This window comes from Garra rufa, chromosome 1 (genome assembly GCF_049309525.1).
Source record: "Garra rufa chromosome 1, GarRuf1.0, whole genome shotgun sequence".
In the NCBI taxonomy this organism is placed as follows: Eukaryota; Metazoa; Chordata; class Actinopteri; order Cypriniformes; family Cyprinidae; genus Garra; species Garra rufa.
Genome location: NC_133361.1, coordinates 37,880,372 through 37,902,312, shown reverse-complemented (window position 1 = coordinate 37,902,312; position 21,941 = coordinate 37,880,372). Strand labels below are relative to the sequence as shown.

At 41.2% G+C, this 21,941-nt stretch overlaps 2 protein-coding genes and 1 gene segment (V, D, J or C); all 3 read right to left on the bottom strand.

Annotated features, from left to right (window-relative positions):
- ighd (immunoglobulin heavy constant delta) overlaps positions 1 to 21,941 on the bottom strand; it is a 157,922-nt gene that overhangs the window by 71,267 nt on the left and 64,714 nt on the right. The window lies entirely within an intron of this gene.
- On the bottom strand, positions 7,195 to 21,718 carry LOC141342290 (immunoglobulin heavy constant mu-like). The segment is given in 6 exon segments: positions 7,195 to 7,206; positions 7,366 to 7,520; positions 8,322 to 8,627; positions 14,734 to 14,824; positions 21,145 to 21,437; positions 21,556 to 21,718. Coding segments are annotated over 6 exon segments (1,020 nt in total).
- Positions 12,913 to 14,349, bottom strand: LOC141342299 (uncharacterized). Its single transcript, XM_073846728.1, has 4 exons — positions 14,151 to 14,349; positions 13,636 to 13,956; positions 13,005 to 13,340; positions 12,913 to 12,917 (listed from the first exon to the last, which is right to left on the bottom strand). Exons 1-4 carry the CDS (start codon positions 14,347 to 14,349, stop codon positions 12,913 to 12,915), a joined length of 861 nt encoding a protein of 286 aa, XP_073702829.1.

Below are 21,941 nucleotides of genomic sequence, written 5' to 3'. Positions count from 1 at the left end.
TAGAACCGCTTGCGGGAAAGTTGTATAATTTGGCACACTAACCCCCAATTTCCACCAGATGCGTAACGGCTGCGGAACGGCTCCGCTGCGTGACAGCTCCGTGTTCCGTCGTCCGTCAATACCCACCAGGTCCGGATTTGTTGCGGAACGGCTGCGGTCATGACTGACAGCTGACGTCACGAGGCCCCATAATCTCACGAATTCTGGTGCCAAACTTGGTTGAAAACTTCAACAAGCCTGTCTCCGCCCATTATGACGTTTTCAAGGTGTAGTGTAGGGAAATATGAGCGCGGTGTATAAAGTTAAAAAATTTAAAAAAATTAAACGGATCTTTTATTTTGTTTCTGGCTGTTCTGTTTTGTCACTCGACTTCCTGTCCTGCGTACTCTGCCCTGTAGTGCTGCGGAGCGCTCTGGCATCCGGCAAAAATAGAAGCTCTGCGTATCTGCTCCGGACTGCTGCTGCGGATCGCCGGAGTCGGAACGCAGCTGTACCGCATTCAGTGGAAATACACTCATTGACTTTAATGGAAACCTATTGACTCCGCCGCCGTGCCGGAGCCGTAACGCAGCCGGTGGAAATTGGGGGTAATAGAGGATAGTCTCAACTTTAAGCATAGCAAGTTTGGAGTCTCTAACTCAAACTCACTAGCGCCATCACTTGTCCAAATTTTCACTTTGTTTTTGCTGATAACTTTTGAACCCTAAGCCACAAAATCAAAATTCCAATTTTCTCTGAATCATTGGGCCATGCCGAGCCGAATGAACACCAAATTTCAAAAATCAAATTTAGTTTTTTTTTTTATAATTAATTGTTTGTAAAACCTACTTTTTCAAACAGGTCCTAGACGGTTTGTCTGATAAATTGGCTCAGATCATCTTCAGACCATGTTGGCAAAAAGTTATGGAATTTAAGTTGATTGGACAAACCGTTCTCGAATAACGCGCTAATTAATTCTACGAAAAGCGTGCAAAAATGGAAGCGAGGCCATATCTCTGTAACGCTTTGGAATATATAAACCAAACTTGGTGTGTGTTATAACAAGCATGACCTGAGGCTTGCTGCAGTGTTTCGTCACAGTGCTACCTAGTGGTCAGGAGATATGGAAATTGGCTATTTTTGCTTATAACTTCTTAGTGATTTGGCCAAAAATCTCGAAACTCATCCCGTTAGATTTGGAGGAGCATGCTGAGTCAAACCATGTCTAATTTTCCCATGTCAGCCATTTCGGGTGTCGGCCATTTTGAATTTAGCTTTAAAATGCTGTATCTTGAGAACGGATTAGCATATCGTTTCGACAATAATTACAAAAATGTTTGGCACCATGCCCTGAATGTACATAAAATTTTTGGGGCCAGCGCCACCTTGTGGTCAAAAGTCATAACGAAATTTCGAAAAATGCTAATAACTTCTGTAAAAAATGGCTTATTGTAATAAAAGTGATCTCAAAATATTCCTTGGGTTAGGCCGAGAACATTAATAACAATAATGCCAAAATTGGCCTAACTTCCTGAAAGCTGTATCTCTGCAAAGCTTTGAGATATGTGCACCAAATTTTTTATGAGGCATTACCACCTCACATTGATTACATCACATAAATTTGGTAGCAGCGCCACCTATTGGTCAAGAGTAATGAACCATTCATTAACCATTAGTTTTAAAATGATAAAAAATACTAATAACTGTAGATTAGCATTAGCCTATTGTAATGAAACTGGTCTCAAAATATTCCTTGGGTCATGCCGACAACATAGATACCAATTATGCCACAGTTGGCCAAACTTCCTGTCCGCCATTTTGATTTATGTTGAAAACATACTTTTTCGAACTAGTCCTAGACTGTTCATCCGATTTTCACCAAAATCGAGTCAGATCATCTTCTGACTGTGCTGACAAAAAGTTATGGATTTCATGTTGATAGATGAAACCGTTTTCGTACAGCACCTCTATAAATTTTAGGCTTGATGTGAAAATGACTCTGAGGCTTTATCTTTGGAAAACTTTGACATAATGACACCAAACTTTGTGTGTACCTTTGTCAACTCACACTAAACACACCACATCGATCTGATAACAGCGCCACCTGTTGGTCAAACGTAATAAGTATTAAATCATATCAATAGGCGTTCTACATAATTTTTCTGTAATTTTGATTAAAATCATCTTAAAATTGCTTCCTTTTACTTATTGTTGCAGTTGGTCTGCAGCTGTTCCTGCCATCCTTAGCTCCTCATTTTCCCCTTTGAATGCTTGGCCCCGTAATTGCTGCTTGCAGCTATATTTACATATTGATTTCTTTATTTACTTCCAATATTCAGTAATACGCCTTGAAAAGCAAAGGTTAAATTATGGGTATTGTTTCAAAATAAAAAATTACACAAACAAACAAACAATAAATACAATTCAATAAAATATTATCCACACTATAAATAGTATTCAGCACAATAAATGTATGTTGAGGACTACTTTAAAAGTTTTAAATGCTGTTCTATTAAAAATACTGCACTAAAGTAATAAAAAGTTGTTAGATGGATTCAGACTTCTATCAAATGGCATTTACTGAACATGATTTTAATGCTCTTTAGTCGACTTAAAGGGGTTGTCACAAGGAGGGTCAGAGACGTGCGGATCCATTCACAGCATTTATTAGATAACACAAAACAAACAAACACAAAGGGGCAGGCAGAAATCGTCGTCAAAAAACAGGCAGAAAGGTCGGGGCTGGCAGCGAGAATCAAACACGGGAGGGAGTCCAGGAATCAAACACACGGGAAAACAAACACGGGAAGAAACGCTCAGAATTACGACCATGAGGAACAATAAAGGTGCGTTCCATTCGACCGTAAGTGGACTGCGAAGTGGACTTCACAGGGTATTCCGCCATCTTAAGTGAGATTCCAAACCAAAGGGAGCGAACATGTTCAGTTCGAAGGGCACTGCGAACGGCATAGGGAATAAGGGAACATCAGTACTTCACTTCACAGGAAGTGGACGGGGAAAACTACCCAACTGTCATTGCGCACCGCGACACCAGTACGAAGTAATGATGGAGAAGAGCCGTTTAAGTTTTTTTTAAGGCTCTGAAATGAAGCGGTTGCAATAAATGTTGTTATTATTATACAAATTAGAGTGTTTATGAATGGTTATGGCGATTCATGTTACATTTGCATATTGTATTTTATGAATGAAAGTAAAACTGGCGAGGTGAAGCTCTGTCTTGTTTTATTTAATGTTACCACAGGATAGTTAAATATAGGCTGTGTGGGGAAAAAAAAGTGCGTGAGATAAGACCACAAAAATCTGTTAATGTGTTAACGGTCTAAACATATACATTTGGACTATATTTTTTTAGAGACATACGTTTATATGTTTTTTATATGTATTTAAATTTGAAAGTAAAATAAATTACAATATTTATTTATGTTAAATCATAATCTGCGTGACCCTGCCGTTGATTTGCTTTGATGACGTTCCAGGGCATTCCAAATGAGCGATTATTGTCAGCGAAGTCCACTTCAACGGATGTACCGTGCTAAGGGAGTAGGGAGCAGTGAACACTGCGTAGGGACCCTGTCGATCGGAACGCACCTTAAGACTTCGCCCAGAGCTGTGTGTGTGAGTGGCTTAAATGCAGTCAGTGTGATGAGGTGCAGCTGTGAGCGGTAATCAGTGCAGTGAGAAACAAGGAGCAGGTGAATGCAGTGATTAGTGCAGTGGCTTGTGGGGAATGAAGTCCATGATGTGTAGTGCAAGAGTTAATGATGACAAGACGACCAATGCGTGACAGGGGTCCTATTATGCTCTTTTACAAAGTTTTTATGTTGTTTTGGGGGTGCACTAGATCATGCTCTCATGCTTGGTGGTTTCAAAAAACACATTATTTTTCACATAATTTACATTAGAACAATAGCTTCCCAAAGCAGCAAGTTCCATGTACAACTGCACAAGCTAGATTAAAGGGTAACACTTTATAATAACGTTCAGTTGTAAGTCTTTTATAAGTGATTAGTTAATGATGAAATAATCATTTACAAAACATGCACAAATGATAATTAAGTGATATGCTAACAATTTGTGTATGTTTTGTTTATTAATTTACAAGTCATTTACAAATTAATTTACAAGTAAGTAGTTAATGATGAACTAATTATTTACAAAACATGACTATGTATTTATAAATTATGAATAAGTGATATGTTCATTTTATTGTAAGTACTATGCTAACGATTTACCCATCTGTCGTAAATTATATGAAAAATGGCATATCATGAAATAATCAAACAGATCCTTAGTAAATGGTTAAAATTTTTTTAAGTTTATCCAAACTTAAATTGTAATTCATGAACACTTTGGATCTAAGGTAGGTCTCTTTTTAAAGAAAACAATCAGCAGATTAGGGCATTATAAAACATCTTTACCCTCATCAGTCAGCACTTACATTGCAGTATTCACACTACAAAGTATTCAAAAGCTGTTGATGAATAAATAATGAATAAATCATTTACAACACTTTCTGCATCCCCTAATCTAAAGTGTAAACTACTCATCAGTTGTAAATGTTTTACAAACCACCGGTTCCAGGTTTTGTGGGCATCATGTGGGTATACACACTGTGTGAAAGATCTTTGAAAAATGAGTAAAACATTTATAACTGATGAATTGTTTACACTTTAGATTAGGGGATGCAGAAAGATTTGTAAATGATTTATTCATGATGCGATCTTCAGCGAAGGATAAACATTTAAATGATTGATATTGTAATTATTTTTAAGTGACAAATAATATATTAACTAGTAACGTATTAACCACTTACTAAGGATCTGTTTGATTATTTCATGATATGCTATTTTTTTAAGATAAATTACTACAGATTTATAAATTGTCAGCCTATTACTTAATAATCATTTGTGAACGTATAATCATGTTTTGCAAGTTCATCATTATCTAATCACTTGTAAATGATTTATAACTTAATCTACAAAACATATATAAAAATACTTACACATCACTTATTAATCACTTATGAATGCATAGTCATGTTTTGTAAATGATTAGTTCATAATTAACTAATAACTTGTAAATAACTTGTAAATGAATTAGCAAAACATACACAAATTGTTAGCATATCACTTATTAAACATTAATGAATGTTTTGCAAATCATTATTTTATCATTAACTAACCACTTATAAATTACTTACAACTGAACGTTATTATAAAGTGTTACCGATTAAAGTTATTCTTACATTTTAAATATGGATATTTGTCTTACAAAAATACATCAGATTGTTAAAGGAGGCTTTTACTGACCTCCCGGAGCATTGTGAGGCACTTTTTTTTATTATGGATCGACTTGTTTTGGACTGATGGAGAGAAACACCAGTCTATGCCATTCAGTTCTAAAGCTTGCGAGTGCCAGGATTATTTTTAATATAACTCTTATTGTATTCGTCTGAAAGAAGGAAGTCATATACATCTAGGATGCATGGAGGGTGGGTAAATAATATACTATAGTAGTGTTGGTCCTATTGTCAGCCTGCAAGATCACGATACATAATATTATCATTATTGTGCTAATGTATTTAATTATTTACATGCCCGAAACCAGCTCCAGCTTAAGGCTAGTGAAGCTATCTATACTGTATTATGAATAAATCTCCTACCACACACTGCACATGTCTACGGCGTGGCACTGACACAGCCACTGATGATCGCCACTCTAGTCAATGCTTGTGTTTACATCAGCCACAGCTCCGTGTGTGTTTCGACCCTCTATACCGCACACGTAAACGGCACGGCTCCAGCAAACTGTTTGATGGTATCCTTTGGCTTCCAGTCAATTAGCACAATGTGAGGGTTAGTTAATGATGGCAAAATATTTATTTTGGGTGAATTATCCCTTTAAGGCTTTATTGATATGATTTATGATTTGGATGATATGTTATGATCAAAGTTGTGTGTGTGAACGTGTGAACTTAACTTATTCCATAACTTTTTCCATTTTAGGGACATCTGGAAGAATATATGTAGCCTTATAGTTTGCATAAATACATGCCTGTATGACCTTATGTATATTATATTTACATATTTGGAATAAGCCTTATAATTGTAAAATAAACAATGGTATAGCATAAATAAAATAAGTATTTAATGCTGTTGCAGGCTTCTGTTTTGAATTTCAACATTTCAACATTTCTAAGAATTTTTTGTCATCAAAACAAACACAGTTTCACTTCAGCAGGTGTGAGAAAAAAAGAGGAAGAAAGAGAGACTTGAATACATGGATGCTCTCGAATAGATCTTGACATTCTGAAATTCCTTTGAGAGAACTTAGTCAAATTATTGCAACACACAAATTCTGAGCATGTTTCCAGCAGCATAATTTTGAATAGATCACAAAATGCAATTCAATTAAGTCTTAAGTGTTTTAATGAGCATTAGCAGTGATGGCTACATATTAAGAGGATGTTGCTACACCTGAATCAGATCACAGAATAAACAATGTTTAAATAAATATTATACATTTTACAGCATGGCAATTTGTTTTGAATTGTTTGTAACTCTTCAAGCTTATTAAAAGTTGCAAATGGGTTTTTCAGTTCATTACTGTTTGGCCATTTTCCCCCCCTTGAGTGCTCAACAGTTTGCAGCTGCTGAGTGTGAGATGTGCATCTGCACTGGTGGATCCCCAGAGATGAAATATTCAAATACAAAAACCATAAACATGAAATTGTATTTTCACTTCACGAAACAACTTAATAGTAAGGCATAGCTGTTATACAATGCGTGGAAACTACTGTAACTGTCTCCTGTACTGAGTCTTTTAAAGAATCACTTGCGTCCATTTTCTCTGTAGTTAAAGTATTATCACAAAGTTAAAACTGATGCCTAGTCCTTTACCCATCAGTTGAATATATTAGGATACATCTTACAATTCGTGGATTGCAGAAAAAACACAACAGTCACAAAAATGTATGGACAAGGATAATCTCTCTGTGCACAGGGACAATTTATGCAGTTTCAACATCTTATTGAGCCTATACATGTTTTTTTTAGATTCACAGAGAGACAGCCAAAGACAGAACAAGTGGAAAAAGAGAACATGCTTATTTTCCTTTTTTGATTTCTAAATATATTACCCTAAAACAAAACAAATAAGAAACCATGGGGTCTTCACATGTTCTTTTAACAATCATCACTGCTTCACCTGGAAAAAAAAAGAAGTATAGTTAAAAACACTTCAACAAACACAACACAATCTAGATTGACGTATGCGTATTAAACTAACAATATGCAGTAAAAGAGTTCCAAATGGCATCATTTTACTTAAAATGCTCTGCATTTTATTTAGTAATATCGGAATTACCTTGAAGAAGCTGAGTACAGCGCTGTAGGTCAGAGAAAAGAGGAAGAGGAAGATGAATGAGGTGGCAGTGGACCAGAGACTTCTGAACTCATCCTCATCCAGAACATCTTTATTGCAGTCCAGAGCAAAGCCATTCTCTGGCTCAGGTGGCTGACCTGAAAAAGAAAACACATGTAAAGGACACATATGTATGGTAAGCACATGGTGAAACACAGATGTGAAAATATAAAACATATATCCTGAATTTTAAGTTCAGTATTAAGAGACTGACATACATTAATTTGCACATACAAATGAGTGTACACTGAAGAGACAAACATATAGCATTGTCCTGTCTGTTACTCATTGTTACTACAGCAAATAATACTAATAAAACAAGTACAAATAAAAATGCTATTAAAAAAAAACTAAACAAAAACAAACAAACAAACATCTGTTTGATTTATTGGTTGAAAAGTTGCTTTGCTAAGTGCAGAATCACACATGAGAGCTGGAATAAGTCATGCAAACACAGAGATTTATTGCTTAATATTGTAAAACTGCATACAAAATTGCATACCAAAATTAATAATTTTTGATTTGAAGCATGTTGTAAACAGAGTATCAAAACATTATATTTTAGAGGTATGGGTGAGCTAATAGCAGTACAGTAAGCACAGGACAAAACATAAATGTGCACTATGATATTATGTTGACTATGATTTCCTGTAATCGTATTTATTTCCATGCAACATCAAACTAAACATTTTTAAGCACAATTTGATTTCAATGGATGACCCATGCAGTAAAGCAATATAAACACACAGACAGATATATGCACAAACAACATCAAAGATATTGTACACAATCTGACAGGACAGCAAAAGGACAAAAGCACTGGAACACTGAACAAAAGATAAACAATGACAGTTTGGAAATGCCTCCACATTAATAACACGGAAATTCTTGCTGTTTACTTGGGCTTGTTGATGCTTGTAATGGAGATTGTGTATTATTCATGTTGGCATGTTTGACTGCGCAGGTAATGGTGGTTTTGGGATCATCATACTTTTGTTTTGTCATTGTTAGGATGCTGAGAACAGAAAAGGAGTTTTCTTGATAGATGTGAGCACTGGTTTTGCCCTCAATGTAAGGCTCTTCATCCACTTTCCACATTATATAGACATCACCGAGTTTAGAGCTTGAGACCTCACACACATGAGAAACATGATCTGTGTCAATGCTAACAGGTGTGTAAATGGTTACATTGGGTTTCGTTCCATCTGAATTGAAGGAAATGATAAAGGTTTATTAAACAATCTGAAAAATACAAATAAAAATCACACAGTAATAAATAACAATAGTGTATCAAGGTAGTCCAGGTTTTTTGACACAGACAATATTTCATACAACAATATGTCCAACCTTTCAGCATCTATAAATGCACATAAAGCGGATTATTTTAAAGTTTTACACTGACTGACCTCCTTTATCAAAACTGATCTCCTGCTTGACGTCTCTGTTATTAATTGTGTCACGGATGGTGCAGGTGACGTTTTCACCATCAAACCATTTCTTTGTGTCAATGGTGACATTGTGGATTTTTATAAACTGTGAACTTTTGGTAGAGAAGAAGATATTTCCTGATTTGATATTCTTACTGGTTACAGGTACATCCTTCACCTTGCATGACACCAAAGCTTCTTTCACAGTTTTGTGCACATCTCCAGAAACAACAGCTTCCAAAACAACTGCATTATTAAAAAACAGTCCTCTCTCATTTGGTGATTTAAGTGTCAGTGTAAATGTAGCTGTAAGGGAGCAAGAAAGTAAGTAAAACTGAATGTTCTTATCCACATTCATGCAGTAGTGATAGCAGTAGTACTATACATTTTAATGCTAATTTGAGCACATTTACACAAAAAATGCACAATAACTTCAAGTATACATAAAATGACAAAAAAGCAACAAGAGCTCTGGAAATTTTCGTCTGAATTTAATTATTCACATATTCTTATTCTGTGACAATTTATTGCATTATTAAAGGTTCTATCTACAAAGTCAAAGTCTAACTTCTATAAAGTTCTGTTTGTGAGCCAATCAGCACTTCGAATGCAAACAAGAGGACCAATCAGCATCAACTTTCTTTGTCTTGTTGCTGGATTGCTCCATAACAGCAGGAAAGATTAAACGTTAAACAACAAAAATTACATATCTGCAGAATCAAGAAGTGCAATTCACCTTTATTTCTCAAGGTGGCAATGTTTAAAACATAACGATGCCGTGATTTTTACTCATAATTAACCGCAGGCATAAAACAAATAATAATATTTGTAACAAATTGAACTGGTTTGAATGGCTTTAGTGCAGAGTAATTACTGTACATAATGAAATATAAGTGTAACTGTCATTTGATGGTGAATGTTGTGAATAGCAATCAAAATGTTGTTATTGATGATGTTGAAAACGATAGTTTTGAGAATAAGGTTGATATCACGATATGAGCCAGATGCAAGTTTCAAAAGGTAAGGAAGTATGCTTTATTTTATTCTATTATTAATATTATTGTTCTTAAAATATCAAGAGAGTTTTATGCTATTGCAGTAGTTAGAAATCTATCTGGGTTAGATATAAGTTTGGGTCGCTAAAGACCTGATTATGTAATGATTGACGAAACATTGATGCAGTTTAAAGTCTTAAAATATCTTACATTTTACAATATTAAGCTTTAAGGATCAAATAATAAACAATTTAAATGATGGGGTCTTAATTAAATGTCATACAATGTCATTGTCACAATAAATGGCCATAGAGAAAGCCATTTTAAAGTCCTGGTCAGATGGATTAAAGTGGCTGCTTTAACTGTTCCTACAATAATGTGTTTGATTAACCACTACAATCCTACCTAAAATTAACATCTGCTCTGGACAAAATATTTAGCAACCTTTAATGCCCAACAAGAAAAAAATATTTGTCCTAAACTATTAAATAAATGTGATAAAGCAAGCATTAAATTCCTTTCTCATACATGTTGACACATTGTCACAAAACTTATTTATGTTTTAAAACAAATTTTAAGTAAACTATTTGTATTTCTTGAAAATTGTTGTTTTAATTAATGTTTTGCAAGATAGAACCTTATAATTCCAAGCAGAAAATGACTTTTTAGAATTAGAAGGTTCTGCCTGCATTTGACCTGTTCCCAAAATCCCCATTTAAATTTTTTTTAAATTTAATTTTAATTTTGAGATTTAGACACATTTAGAATACATTAATTGTCTCTGTCATTTTCATGTAGGAAAGAATCTTGTCCCCATGTCATTTTTGTGTAAACTTTGAAGCTCAATATCTCAAAACCACTCAGAACACAGATAGAACCATATAAATCCAAGGCAACAGTTGCAGTTATAACACTTAAATGCTGTCTGCTTACTTTGGCTTGTTGAAGCTTGTAAAGGAGATCCTGTATGGTCCATGTTGGCATGTTTGACTGCGCAGGTGATGGTGGCTTTTTCCAAATTTTTCTTTTGACATTGTTAGAAAACTGAGAACAGACTTGTAGTTATTTTGATGGATGGGAGCACTGGTTGTGCCCTCTATGTAAGACTCATCATCCACTTTCCACATGATATAGACATCGCCAAGTTTAGAGCTGGTAACCTCACACACCAGAGACACACGATCATTTTTGATAAGATCAGGTTTGTGAATAAAAACACTCGGTTTCTGTCCATCTGAATTGAGGAAAATGATAAAGATTGATTAAAATGTAAAAAAAAACGAATCACACAGTAATGAATAAAAATGTAAATCAAGTCAGTCTAAGCTGAAAAAAGCTCCCCACAGCATTTCAGATGGGCTTGCTTTTTTTTTTTGCCAGACAATAAAATTACAATCAAACTTACAGCATCTATAAAAATCAAACTCTGTGAAATGGTATGAATAAATGTAAAGCCACTAAGTCAATTATTTGAAAGCTACACTGACTTACCTCCTTTATCAAAACTGATCTCCTGCTTGACGTCTCTGTTATTATTTGTGTCACGGATGGTGCAGGTGACCATTTCACCATCAAACCATTTCTTTGTATCAATGATGACATTGTAGATCCTTATAAACTTTGAAATATTACTAGAAAAATGTGTATTTCCTGGTGTGATATTGTTACTGGTTAAAGGTACATTCTTCACTTTACATGACACTGAAGCATCTTGCACTGTCTTTTCTACATCTCCAGAAACAACAGCTTGCAAGACAACTTTATTATGGACAAACAGTTCTTTCTCATTTGGTGGATTCAGTGCCAGTGTAACTGCAAGAGAGTAAAAACAAAATAAAAATAAATGTAATTTCATGTTTTCATCCATTTTTATGCATAACAGTGTTAAAGACATTTAAACAAACAAACAAACAAAAAAACAAGTAAAAAAATAAAAATAAAAAAACACTAAAGGTACTTAAACTGACAAGAGAGCAACAAGGGAAAAAGCTCTGGAGAACATACAAGTAAACAACAGATAAACATAATGATGGTTTGCTTGTACATTACAGTTATAACACTTAAATGCTGTCTGCTTACTTTGGCTTGTTGAAGCTTGTAAAGGAGATCCTGTATGGTCCATGTTGGCATGTTTGACTGCGCAGGTGATGGTGGCTTTGAGACGTTCATACCTTTCTTTTGACATTGTTAGAAAACTGAGAACAGACTTGTAGTTATTTTGATGGATGGGAGCACTGGTTGTGCCCTCTATGTAAGACTCATTACCCACTTTCCACATGATATAGACATCGCCAAGTTTAGAGCTGGTAACCTCACACACCAGAGACACACGATCGTTGTCAATAAGATCAGGTTTGTGAATAAAAACACTTGGTTTCTGTCCATCTGAATTGAAGAATATAAGAAAGATTGATTAAAATGTTTAAAAAGACCAATAACACAATAATGAATAAAAAACTCAATCAAGCCAGTCTAAGCTGAAAAAACAACCCCACAGCATTTCAGATGTGCTTGCTTCCTTGCCAGACAATAAAATTACATCCAACCTTTAAGCCCCTATACAAATCAAACTCTGTGAAATGCGTATGAACAAATAAAAAGGCACAAAGTAAATTATTTGGAAGCTACACTGACTTACCTCCTTTATCAAAACTGATCTCCTGCTTGACGTCTCTGTTATTATTTGTGTCACGGATGGTGCAGGTGACCATTTCACCATCAAACCATTTCTTTGTATCAATGATGACATTGTAGATCCTTATAAATGGTGAAATATTACTAGAAAAATGTGTATTTCCTGGTGTGATATTTTTACTAGTTAAAGGTACATTCTTCACTTTACATGACACTGAAGCATCTTGCACTGTCTTTTCTACATCTCCAGAAACAACAGCTTGCAAGACAACTTTATTATGGACAAACAGTTCTTTCTCATTTGGTGGATTCAGTGCCAGTGTAACTGCAAGAGATTAAGAAAATAAATATTATTTTAATGTTTTCATCCATTTTCATGTAGGACAGTGATAGAGACATTTTGACAGAAAAATGCCCCAAAACATCAAAATAACTTAAACTGACAAGAGAGCGACAAGAGAAAAAGCTCTGGAGAACATACAAGTAAACAACAGATAAATATAATGATGGTTTGCTTGTACATTACAGTTATAACACTTAAATGCTGTCTGCTTACTTTGGCTTGTTGAAGCTTGTAAAGGAGATCCTGTATGGTCCATGTTGGCATGTTTGACTGCGCAGGTGATGGTGGCTTTGAGATGTTCATACCTTTCTTTTGACATTGTTAGAAAACTGAGAACAGACTTGTAGTTATTTTGATGGATGGGAGCACTGGTTGTGCCCTCTATGTAAGGCTCATCACCCACTTTCCACATGATATAGACATCGCCAAGTTTAGAGCTGGTAACCTCACACACCAGAGACACATGATCTTTGTTGATAAGATCCGGTTTGTGAATAAAAACACTCGGTTTCTGTCCATCTGAATTGAGGAAAATGACAAAGATTGATTAAAATGTTGAAAAAGACGAATCACACAAAAATAATGATTAAAATGTTGAAAAAAAGACGAATCACACAAAAATAAATAAAAAAGTCAATAAAGCCAGTCCAAGCTGAAATAAAGCACCCCACAGCGTTTCAGATGAGCTTGTTTTTTTGCCAGACAATAAAATTACATCCAACCTGTAAGCCCCTATAAAAATCATACTCTAGGAAATGCATATGAACAAATAAAAAGCCACAAAATCAATTATTTGAAGGCTACACTGACTTACCTCCTTTATCAAAACTGATCTCCTGTTTGACGTCTCTGTTATTATTGGTGTCACGGATGGTGCAGGTGACCATTTCACCATCAAACCATTTCTTTGTGTCAATGGTGACATTGTAAATACGTTTAAATGGCAAAGTATCATTAGAAAAATAAACATCCCATGTTGTGATATTCTCATTGGCCACACGTTCATCCCTCAATTCACATGACACTGAAGCATCTTGTACTGTCTTGTTTTCATCTCCAGAAACAACAGCTTGCAAGACAACTTCATTATAAAGAAACAGTTCTTTCTCATTTGGTGGATTTAGTGTCAGTTTAACTGCAAAGGTGTAAGAAAATAAATACAATTTAAAGTTTTCAGACACATTTAGACAGAAACATGGCCAAAACATCAAAGGTACATAAACTGACAAGAGAGCAAAAAGCTCTGGAGAGCACAAGTGAACAACAGATAAATATAATGATGGTTTGCTTGTACATTACAGTTATAACACTTAAATGCTGTCTGCTTACTTTGGCTTGTTGAAGCTTGTAAAGGAGATCCTGTATGGTCCATGTTGGCATGTTTGACTGCGCAGGTGATGGTGGCTTTGAGACGTTCATACTGTTCTTTTGACATTGTTAGAAAACTGAGAACAGACTTGTAGTTATTTTGATGGATGGGAGCACTGGTTGTGCCCTCTATGTAAGACTCATCATCCACTTTCCACATGATATAGACATCGCCAAGTTTAGAGCTAGTAACCTCACACACCAGATACACGCGATCGTTGTCAATAAGACCAGGTTTGTGAATAAAAACACTCGGTTTCTGTCCATCTGAATTGAAGAAAATGATAAAGACTGATTAAAATGTTCAAAAGAAGGATCACACAATAATTGAATAAAAGAGTTAATCAAGCCAGTCTAAGCTGAAAAAGTTCCTCACAGCATTTCAGACGTTTTTTATTTATTTATTTATTTATTTTTATTTTTTATTTTTTTGCCAGAAAATAAAATTACATCCAACCTTTCAACATGTATAAAATTCAAATTCTGTGAAATAGTATGAATACATATAAAGCCACAAAGTAAATTATTTGGAAGCTACACTGACCTCCTTTATCAAAACTGATCTCCTGCTTGACATCTCTGTTGTTATTTGTGTCACGGATGGTGCAGGTGACCATTTCACCATCAAACCATTTCTTTGTTTCAACAGTGATATTGTGGGTTCTTATAAACTTCGAAGTGTCATTTAAAAACTTGACATTTCCTGGTGTGATATTTTCACTGGTTACAGGTGCATTCTTCACTTTACATGACACTGAAGCATCTTGCACTGTCTCTTTTACATCTCCAGAAACAACAGCTTGCAAGACAACTTTATTATGGACAAATAGTTCTTTTACATTTGGTGGCTTTAGTGCCAGTGTAACTGCAAGAGAGTAAGAAAAAAAATTTAATTTAATGTTTTCATCCAATTTTATGCAGGACCGTGATAAAGTCATTGAGACATATAAATGCCCAAAAATATACATAGACACATAAACTGACTTACTTTCTTTTTCAAAATGAATCTTTTGCTCAATGTCTCTGTTATTATTTGTGTCACGGATGGTGCAGGTGACCAATTCACTATCAAACCATTTGTTCCCTTCCGGGAACTCGAGCCGCGTCAGGAACGCTATGGGGAACGCCATTGGCGGGCCGCACTCTGAACTGTGTATAACAACCAATGAAATGACGGGGGTGACGTCACAGGCGCGGTGACGTCACCGACCAGGAAGTATAAAGCACGTGCGTTTGAAGCCGGCGGCAGCTTTTGTCATTCAGCGAGAGCGCTCTGTGTCTGTGTCTGTCTTGCCATTTCTGCTGTTTTTGTGTCCAGTTTGACACACTTTTATTTGAGTAGAATGGCATCTTTACAACCTATTAAGAAAAAGAGTTTGATGGTGGTTAAGCGCCCGCATAGACAGTGTGTCCCTCCCTGCCAACGCTTCATTGTTGGTGGGGATACACACAGTCTATGCGTGGTCTGCTTGGGAGCGGAGCATGCACAGTCAGCCCTCGAAAAGGCTGGCTGTGAGCACTGTGAACGCCTGCCGGTGCGTCTGCTTCGCTCCCGGAAAGCCCTCTTCGAGGAGGGGGCTTTCACTAGCGTGCCCCGTGGGTCTGGCCCCGCTTCCGCCGAGGCGGAGCGGTGGCTGCACTCGTGGGGCTCGCAGCTCGATCTGCTGGAGGGTATGGAGACGGGTGATCCCCTATCTCCGCCCTCACTCAGCGGATCGAGCGATCTCCTCCTGGATGTGGAAGCCCGCGCTGCGGTTTCTTCCCCCCGGGAGGAGGTCCCCGAGTTCCTCTTGTCTTCCTCCGAGGAGGTTGACATTGAAAGTGTTACAGAGGAACCACAACCGCCATCACGCTCGCCTCACTATGAGGAGCTCGTAGAGGTGCTGACTAATGCGGTAGCCAAATTACACATCACATGGCCCGCAGAACAACAGCAATCACATGAGCCGCAGCGAAGCCGATTAGATGATCGCTTCCTGCGGACAAAGTCAGCACCTCCAAAACGGAGCCTTCCCTTCTTCCCCGATCTCCACCAAGAGCTAGCGAGATCGTGGGAAAAGCCATACTCCTCCCGTCTTTTCTCCCCCGCTGAAAATTATGGAAATGTGGGGGGGGCAGAGGAGAGTGGCTATAGGACGATGCCACGGGTTGAACAGACGCTTGCGGGCTATCTGTCACCCGGCTCGGCATCATCCTTGAAGGCTCCGTCCTTACCCACCAGGCCCCTTAAAGTCACATCTGGCCTGATGGGTAAGGCATACACGGCAGCAGGTCAAGCAGGGTCTTGCCTTCACACCATGGGCATCCTGCAAGCCTACCAGGCTGACCTGCTGAAGGAGTTCAGCAGCGGCGAGGAAGTTAGCGTCACAGAGATGCAAAAAACTGCAGATCTCGCTCTCCGCGCCACCAAGGAGGCCGCCCGTGCTGTTGGGCGGTCTATGGCAGCCCTGGTGGCCGCGGAGAGGCATCTCTGGCTGACCCTGTCCGACGTAAAAGAGAAGGACAGGGTCACGCTTCTGGACGCCCCCCTGCAACCATCTGGCCTCTTTGGTGCTTCGGTTGATACCGTTGTGGCCAGGCACCAGGAGGCCCGCAAGCAGGCGGCGGCGTTCAGAACTTTCCTTCCTCGCCGCGTGTTCTCCTCTGAGGCTGCTGCACCATCTAAGAAGCAGCCTCAGCCGTGTACGAGCTCCCATAGAGAGGCACAAAAACAGAGCGTTGCCGCCCGTGCTCCCCCGGCCCAGCCTAGGGGACCCGGAAAGCAACGCTCTAAGTCGGGGGCTTCCAAGACGAAGAGGCCTGACCTGAGGGTCGTCCTCCAGTCAAGGAAGTCCTCGGCTAAGCGGCCCTGACGGTTGTGGTTCAGGGCCGTTGAGGGCAGCCCCTCTCGAGGGGGTTTGCACCGTACCTCCAGGTGCGGGTTTCAGACCCCTTCGTGGCCCTCAGGAGATGAGTCAGCTAACCCTGCCAGTGTTACAGGGCGCGGCTATCTCCCGCGAGCATCCTCTAGCTGGTCCGCCCGGAAACGTAGCGGCCCTGGAGAGTTCGCAACCCCCGCGGGGGTTTTCCGAGGAGCTAATTCCGGCGCTTCCTGCCAGTTCGCTGTTTCAGGACTCCGAGTTAGTTCCTCAAGTAAATCCAGACACCAGTCTCGAGGGGCTGGTACCCTTAGTGAACTTTCTGGTTCTTTAGCACAGGAAGTATCTCAGGTTCGCTTTCAGGGGCAAGGCTTACCAAGACAGAGTGCTTCCTTTCGGCCTAGCTCTCTCACCTCGCACTTTCACGAAGTGTGTGGATGCTGCGCTGGCTCCACTGTGACTCCAGGGCATCCGCATACTCAACTAACAGTTAGCGGTTCAGCATCGAGGTGCTGTTCTCGCTCACATGAAAGAGTTAGGGTTGAGACTCAACGCCAAGAAGAGTGTGCTTTCTCCACTACAGAGGACCACTTACTTAGGCGTAGTGTGGGATTCGATCTCCATGCAGGCACGCATGTCTCCTGCACGAGTCGATTCCATACTGACCGCAGTGAATGCAGTAAAGCTAGGCCAGTCACTCACTGTCAAACAGTTTCAAGTACTGTTAGGTCTTATGGCAGCCGCTTCCAACGTGATACCTTTTGGACTGCTGCACATGAGACCACTGCAGTGGTGGCTCAGGACCAGGGGGTTCTCCCCGAGGGGAAACCCACTCCGCAAGATCAAGGTCACGCGGCGTTGCCTACGTGCCTTGGCCATGTGGAGGAAACCCTGGTTCCTCTCTCAGGGACCGGTTCTGGGAGTGCCTGGTCGCCGCATCACGCTAGCGACCGACGCTTCCCTTACCGGTTGGGGGGCGGTCATGCGTGGCCGCTCAGCCCAAGGCCTATGGAGCGCCCACCATCTCTCGTGGCACATAAACCGCTTAGAGATGCTGGCAGTATCCCTGACCCTAAAGAGGTTTCTCACAGACCTAAGAAACAAACACGTGCTGGTCCGTACAGACAGCACTGCGGTGGTTTACTACATAAACCACCAAGGAGGACTCCGCTCACGCCCCTTGTACAAGCTGGCGTACCGGATACTCCTTTGGTCTCAAGAGAAATTCCTCTCCCTGAGAGCAGTCCATATTCCTGGACATCTGAATGTGGGAGCAGACGTCCTGTCAAGGCAGGGGCCGAGGCCCGGGGAATGGATGCTTCACCCAGAGGTGGTGAAGCAGATCTGGAGAGTGTTTGGCCAGGCTCAGGTGGACCTGTTTGCGACTCAGGAGACATCGCACTGTCCCCTCTGGTACTCTCTAGTTCATCCAGCTCCACTGGGGCTGGATGCCATGGCACAGACGTGGCCGAGGCTGCGTCTGTACGCCTTTCCCCCGATCGCTCTGCTCCCGGGAGTTCTGGAACGGGTCCGTCGGTTTCAAGTGCGGCTGCTACTAGTAGCCCCGTACTGGCCGGCACGAGTATGGTTCTCGGACCTGGTATCTCTCCTAGACGGCTCTCCGTGGGAGATTCCCGTCAGGAGGGACCTCCTGTCTCAGGCTGGGGGCGCAATATGCCACCCCCACCCAGAGAGGTGGAGGTTATGGGTGTGGCCCCTGAGGGGGCACAACTCATAGGAGCGGGTCTCTCAACCGAGGTTGTTGAGACCCTTCTCCAATCCAGAGCTCCCTCTACGAGGAAACTGTATGGCCTTAAGTGGAACTTATTCGCGAGATGGTGCCGCGAGCGCCACCTGGACCCAGTCAACTGCCCGGTCGGTACAGTTCTGGAGTTCCTACAGTCTCGCCTATCCGCAGGGCTAGCTCACTCCACTCTAAAGGTATACGTGGCGGCCATAAGTGCCTACCACGCCCCTTTAGGTGGCCTCTCAGTAGGTAGAGAGCCCTTGGTCATACGGTTCCTCCGCGGTGCGCTCAGGCTGAGGCCTCGAGTGACACCCAGGGTCCCCACGTGGGACCTCGCTGTGGTGCTAGAAGCTCTCTGCAAGCCTCCATTCGAGCCCTTAGAGGAGTCTACGGATCGCGCCCTCACAGTTAAGACGGCGCTCCTGTTAGCACTCACCTCCCTCAAGAGAGTAGGCGATCTGCAGGCCCTTTCAGTGGCCCCATCTCATTTAGAGTTTGCCCCAGGGATGGCCAAGGCCTTTCTATATCCCAGGGTCGGGTACGTCCCGAAGGTCCCCTCCCTAGCACCGCAGCCAGTAACGCTGCAGGCGTTCTATCCTCCTCCATACGTGGAGCCAGGTCACAGGAAGTTAAACTGCATGTGCCCAGTCAGAGCTTTAGACGCATACGTCCACAGAGCTGCCACGTGGCGTAAAACAGAGCAACTGTTTGTCTGTTACGGCCCCCCTAAGAGGGGGAGCCCAGCTTCAAAACCCACTATTAGTAGATGGATCATCGATGCCATAACTACTGCTTACGAGTCCTCTGATCTCCCCTCACCGTTGGGACTCAAGGCTCACTCTACTCGGGGCATGAGTGCCTCGAGAGCTCTGACGGCAGGTGTCCCAATACAAGACATCTGCAATGCTGCGGGTTGGTCCACGCCCCTAACATTCGTTAGGTATTACGAGCTCGACCTCAGAGCCGCTCCAGGCTCGGCTGTACTCTCGGCCTAGTGCGCTAGGCCTAGAGGGGCAGCCACCTCCCTAGCCAGGAGGAGACTTCTCAAGGCGCATTCTTTCTGCGGAAAGAAGAGAAGTCGTTTCGCCACTCATAAGAGATCTGCAAAACTTTCCCCCTTTTGTCCGTGAAAGCTAGACAAAAGCCCTTTCAGTCCCTCTTGTCCTGGCAGAACCCCCAGACAAAGGACTAAGACCCCTCGTGAGCCCGAGGGCCGAGGGGTGCCTCTCGCACTGGCTGGCGAACCAGGCAGAGGTCACGGTTCTCGTGTGCCCGAGGGCCGAGAACTGTACAGCCCTCTTGTCCGCGGAATGCTAGACAATGGCTTAATTCTCCTCGTGTTCTGACGCAGGATGCTATCAGACCGAGTGTACTCCGGTCCCTCTGGTTTCTGGCTTTCCCCAGACCAAGGACTAAGACTCCTCGTCTGCCTTCACAGAAGGCCGAGGAGTGCCTCATGCACTGGCTGGCTACCAGGCAGAGGCACCTACTGTCTTCCCCGTGAGCCCGAGGGCCGGGGATTGCAGTGCCCTCTTGTCCGCGTAATGCTAGACAATGGCTTATTCCCTCGCGTCCTGGCGGAGCTCCAGGCCGAGCCTTGGATCCCTCTTGTTCTGGCTGAACCCCCAGACAAAGGATCACCCTCTCCTCGTGTGCCCGAGGGCCGAGGAGCCTTGAGGTCGAGCTCACCGTCCTCGTGGGTCTGCGGACCGAGGACTTCCCACACCATCTGTCCGCCGAGTGCTAGACAGTGGTCATTCGGTCCCTCTTGTTCTGGCTAACTCCCAGACAAAGGACTAAGACTCTGCGTGTGCCTGAGGGCCGTGGAGTACCTCTCGTTCTGGCTGGCGACCAGACAGAGGAAGACTACCATTCCTCGTGTGCCCGAGGGCCGAGGACTACAGGGCCTTCTTGTCCGCGTAATGCTAGACAAGGGCTCTCTCTTTTTCCACCCTGGTTGAGCAGACACTCGCAGGGCTCGGTAATTATGGGGGCGTTGGTAGTCTCGTTCCCCATAGCGTTCCTGACGCGGCTCGAGTTCCCGGAAGGGAACGTCTCGGGTTACGTATGTAACCTTAGTTCCCTGAGGGAACGAGACGCCGCGTCTCGGACCATAATTCCCGCACCCTGCGGCGCTCGCTTCATTCCTAAAGAGCTGCCGCCGGCTTCAAACGCACGTGCTTTATACTTCCTGGTCGGTGACGTCACCGCGCCTGTGACGTCACCCCCGTCATTTCATTGGTTGTTATACACAGTTCAGAGTGCGGCCCGCCAATGGCGTTCCCCATAGCGTTCCTGACGCGGCGTCTCGTTCCCTCAGGGAACTAAGGTTACATACGTAACCCGAGACGTTTGTATCAATGATGACATTGTGAATTCTTATAAACTGTGAAGTGTCAGTAGAAAAATCAACATCCCCTTTTGTGATATTGTCATTGGGCACATGTTCATCCTTCACTTTACATGACACTGAAGCATCTTGCACTGTCTTTTCTACATCACCAGCAACAACAGCTTGCAAGACAGTTTTTGTATTTCCAAATAGTTCTTTCTGATTTGGTGGCTTCAGTGTCAGTGACAATTTAGCTACAAGGGAGAAAGAAATTAAATGTGTAAATTTGATGTCATCTTTCATATAAATATCTAATATATATGTATATATGTGAATTGAGATCAGTTTGAAGTAATGTATCTATTTGTGAATTCGAAATAGAAGTTAAAGTGTGAACTAGAGAGAATAAATCAACATTAGATGACTTACCTTTGAAGTTTGCTGTCCTATTAAACAGTTTTCCTTGGTGTGTAACTAAACAGGTATACTGAGTATTCACACCCCAGTTCTCACTGCTGACTTCATAAAAACTGTATCCTTTATAGGAGCCTGTTTGATTGTTCAGATCACTTTCCAGTTTTTGTTGGCTCATGCTGTTAATATCATTTATTTTCCATTGTACCAAGAGGTTCTTTTTGGGGTAGAAATCTTCAATAACACACATGACAGATTTACTTTTTATGGTTCTTACAGGAACCAAGCTCAGGACTGGATTTCTCGGAGGCACTGTAATTAAAACAATGATTGCACCCAGTGAACTATTTGGAGGAATCCCGACATTTTGTAAACTTAAATAGCTCACACATTTGTATGTT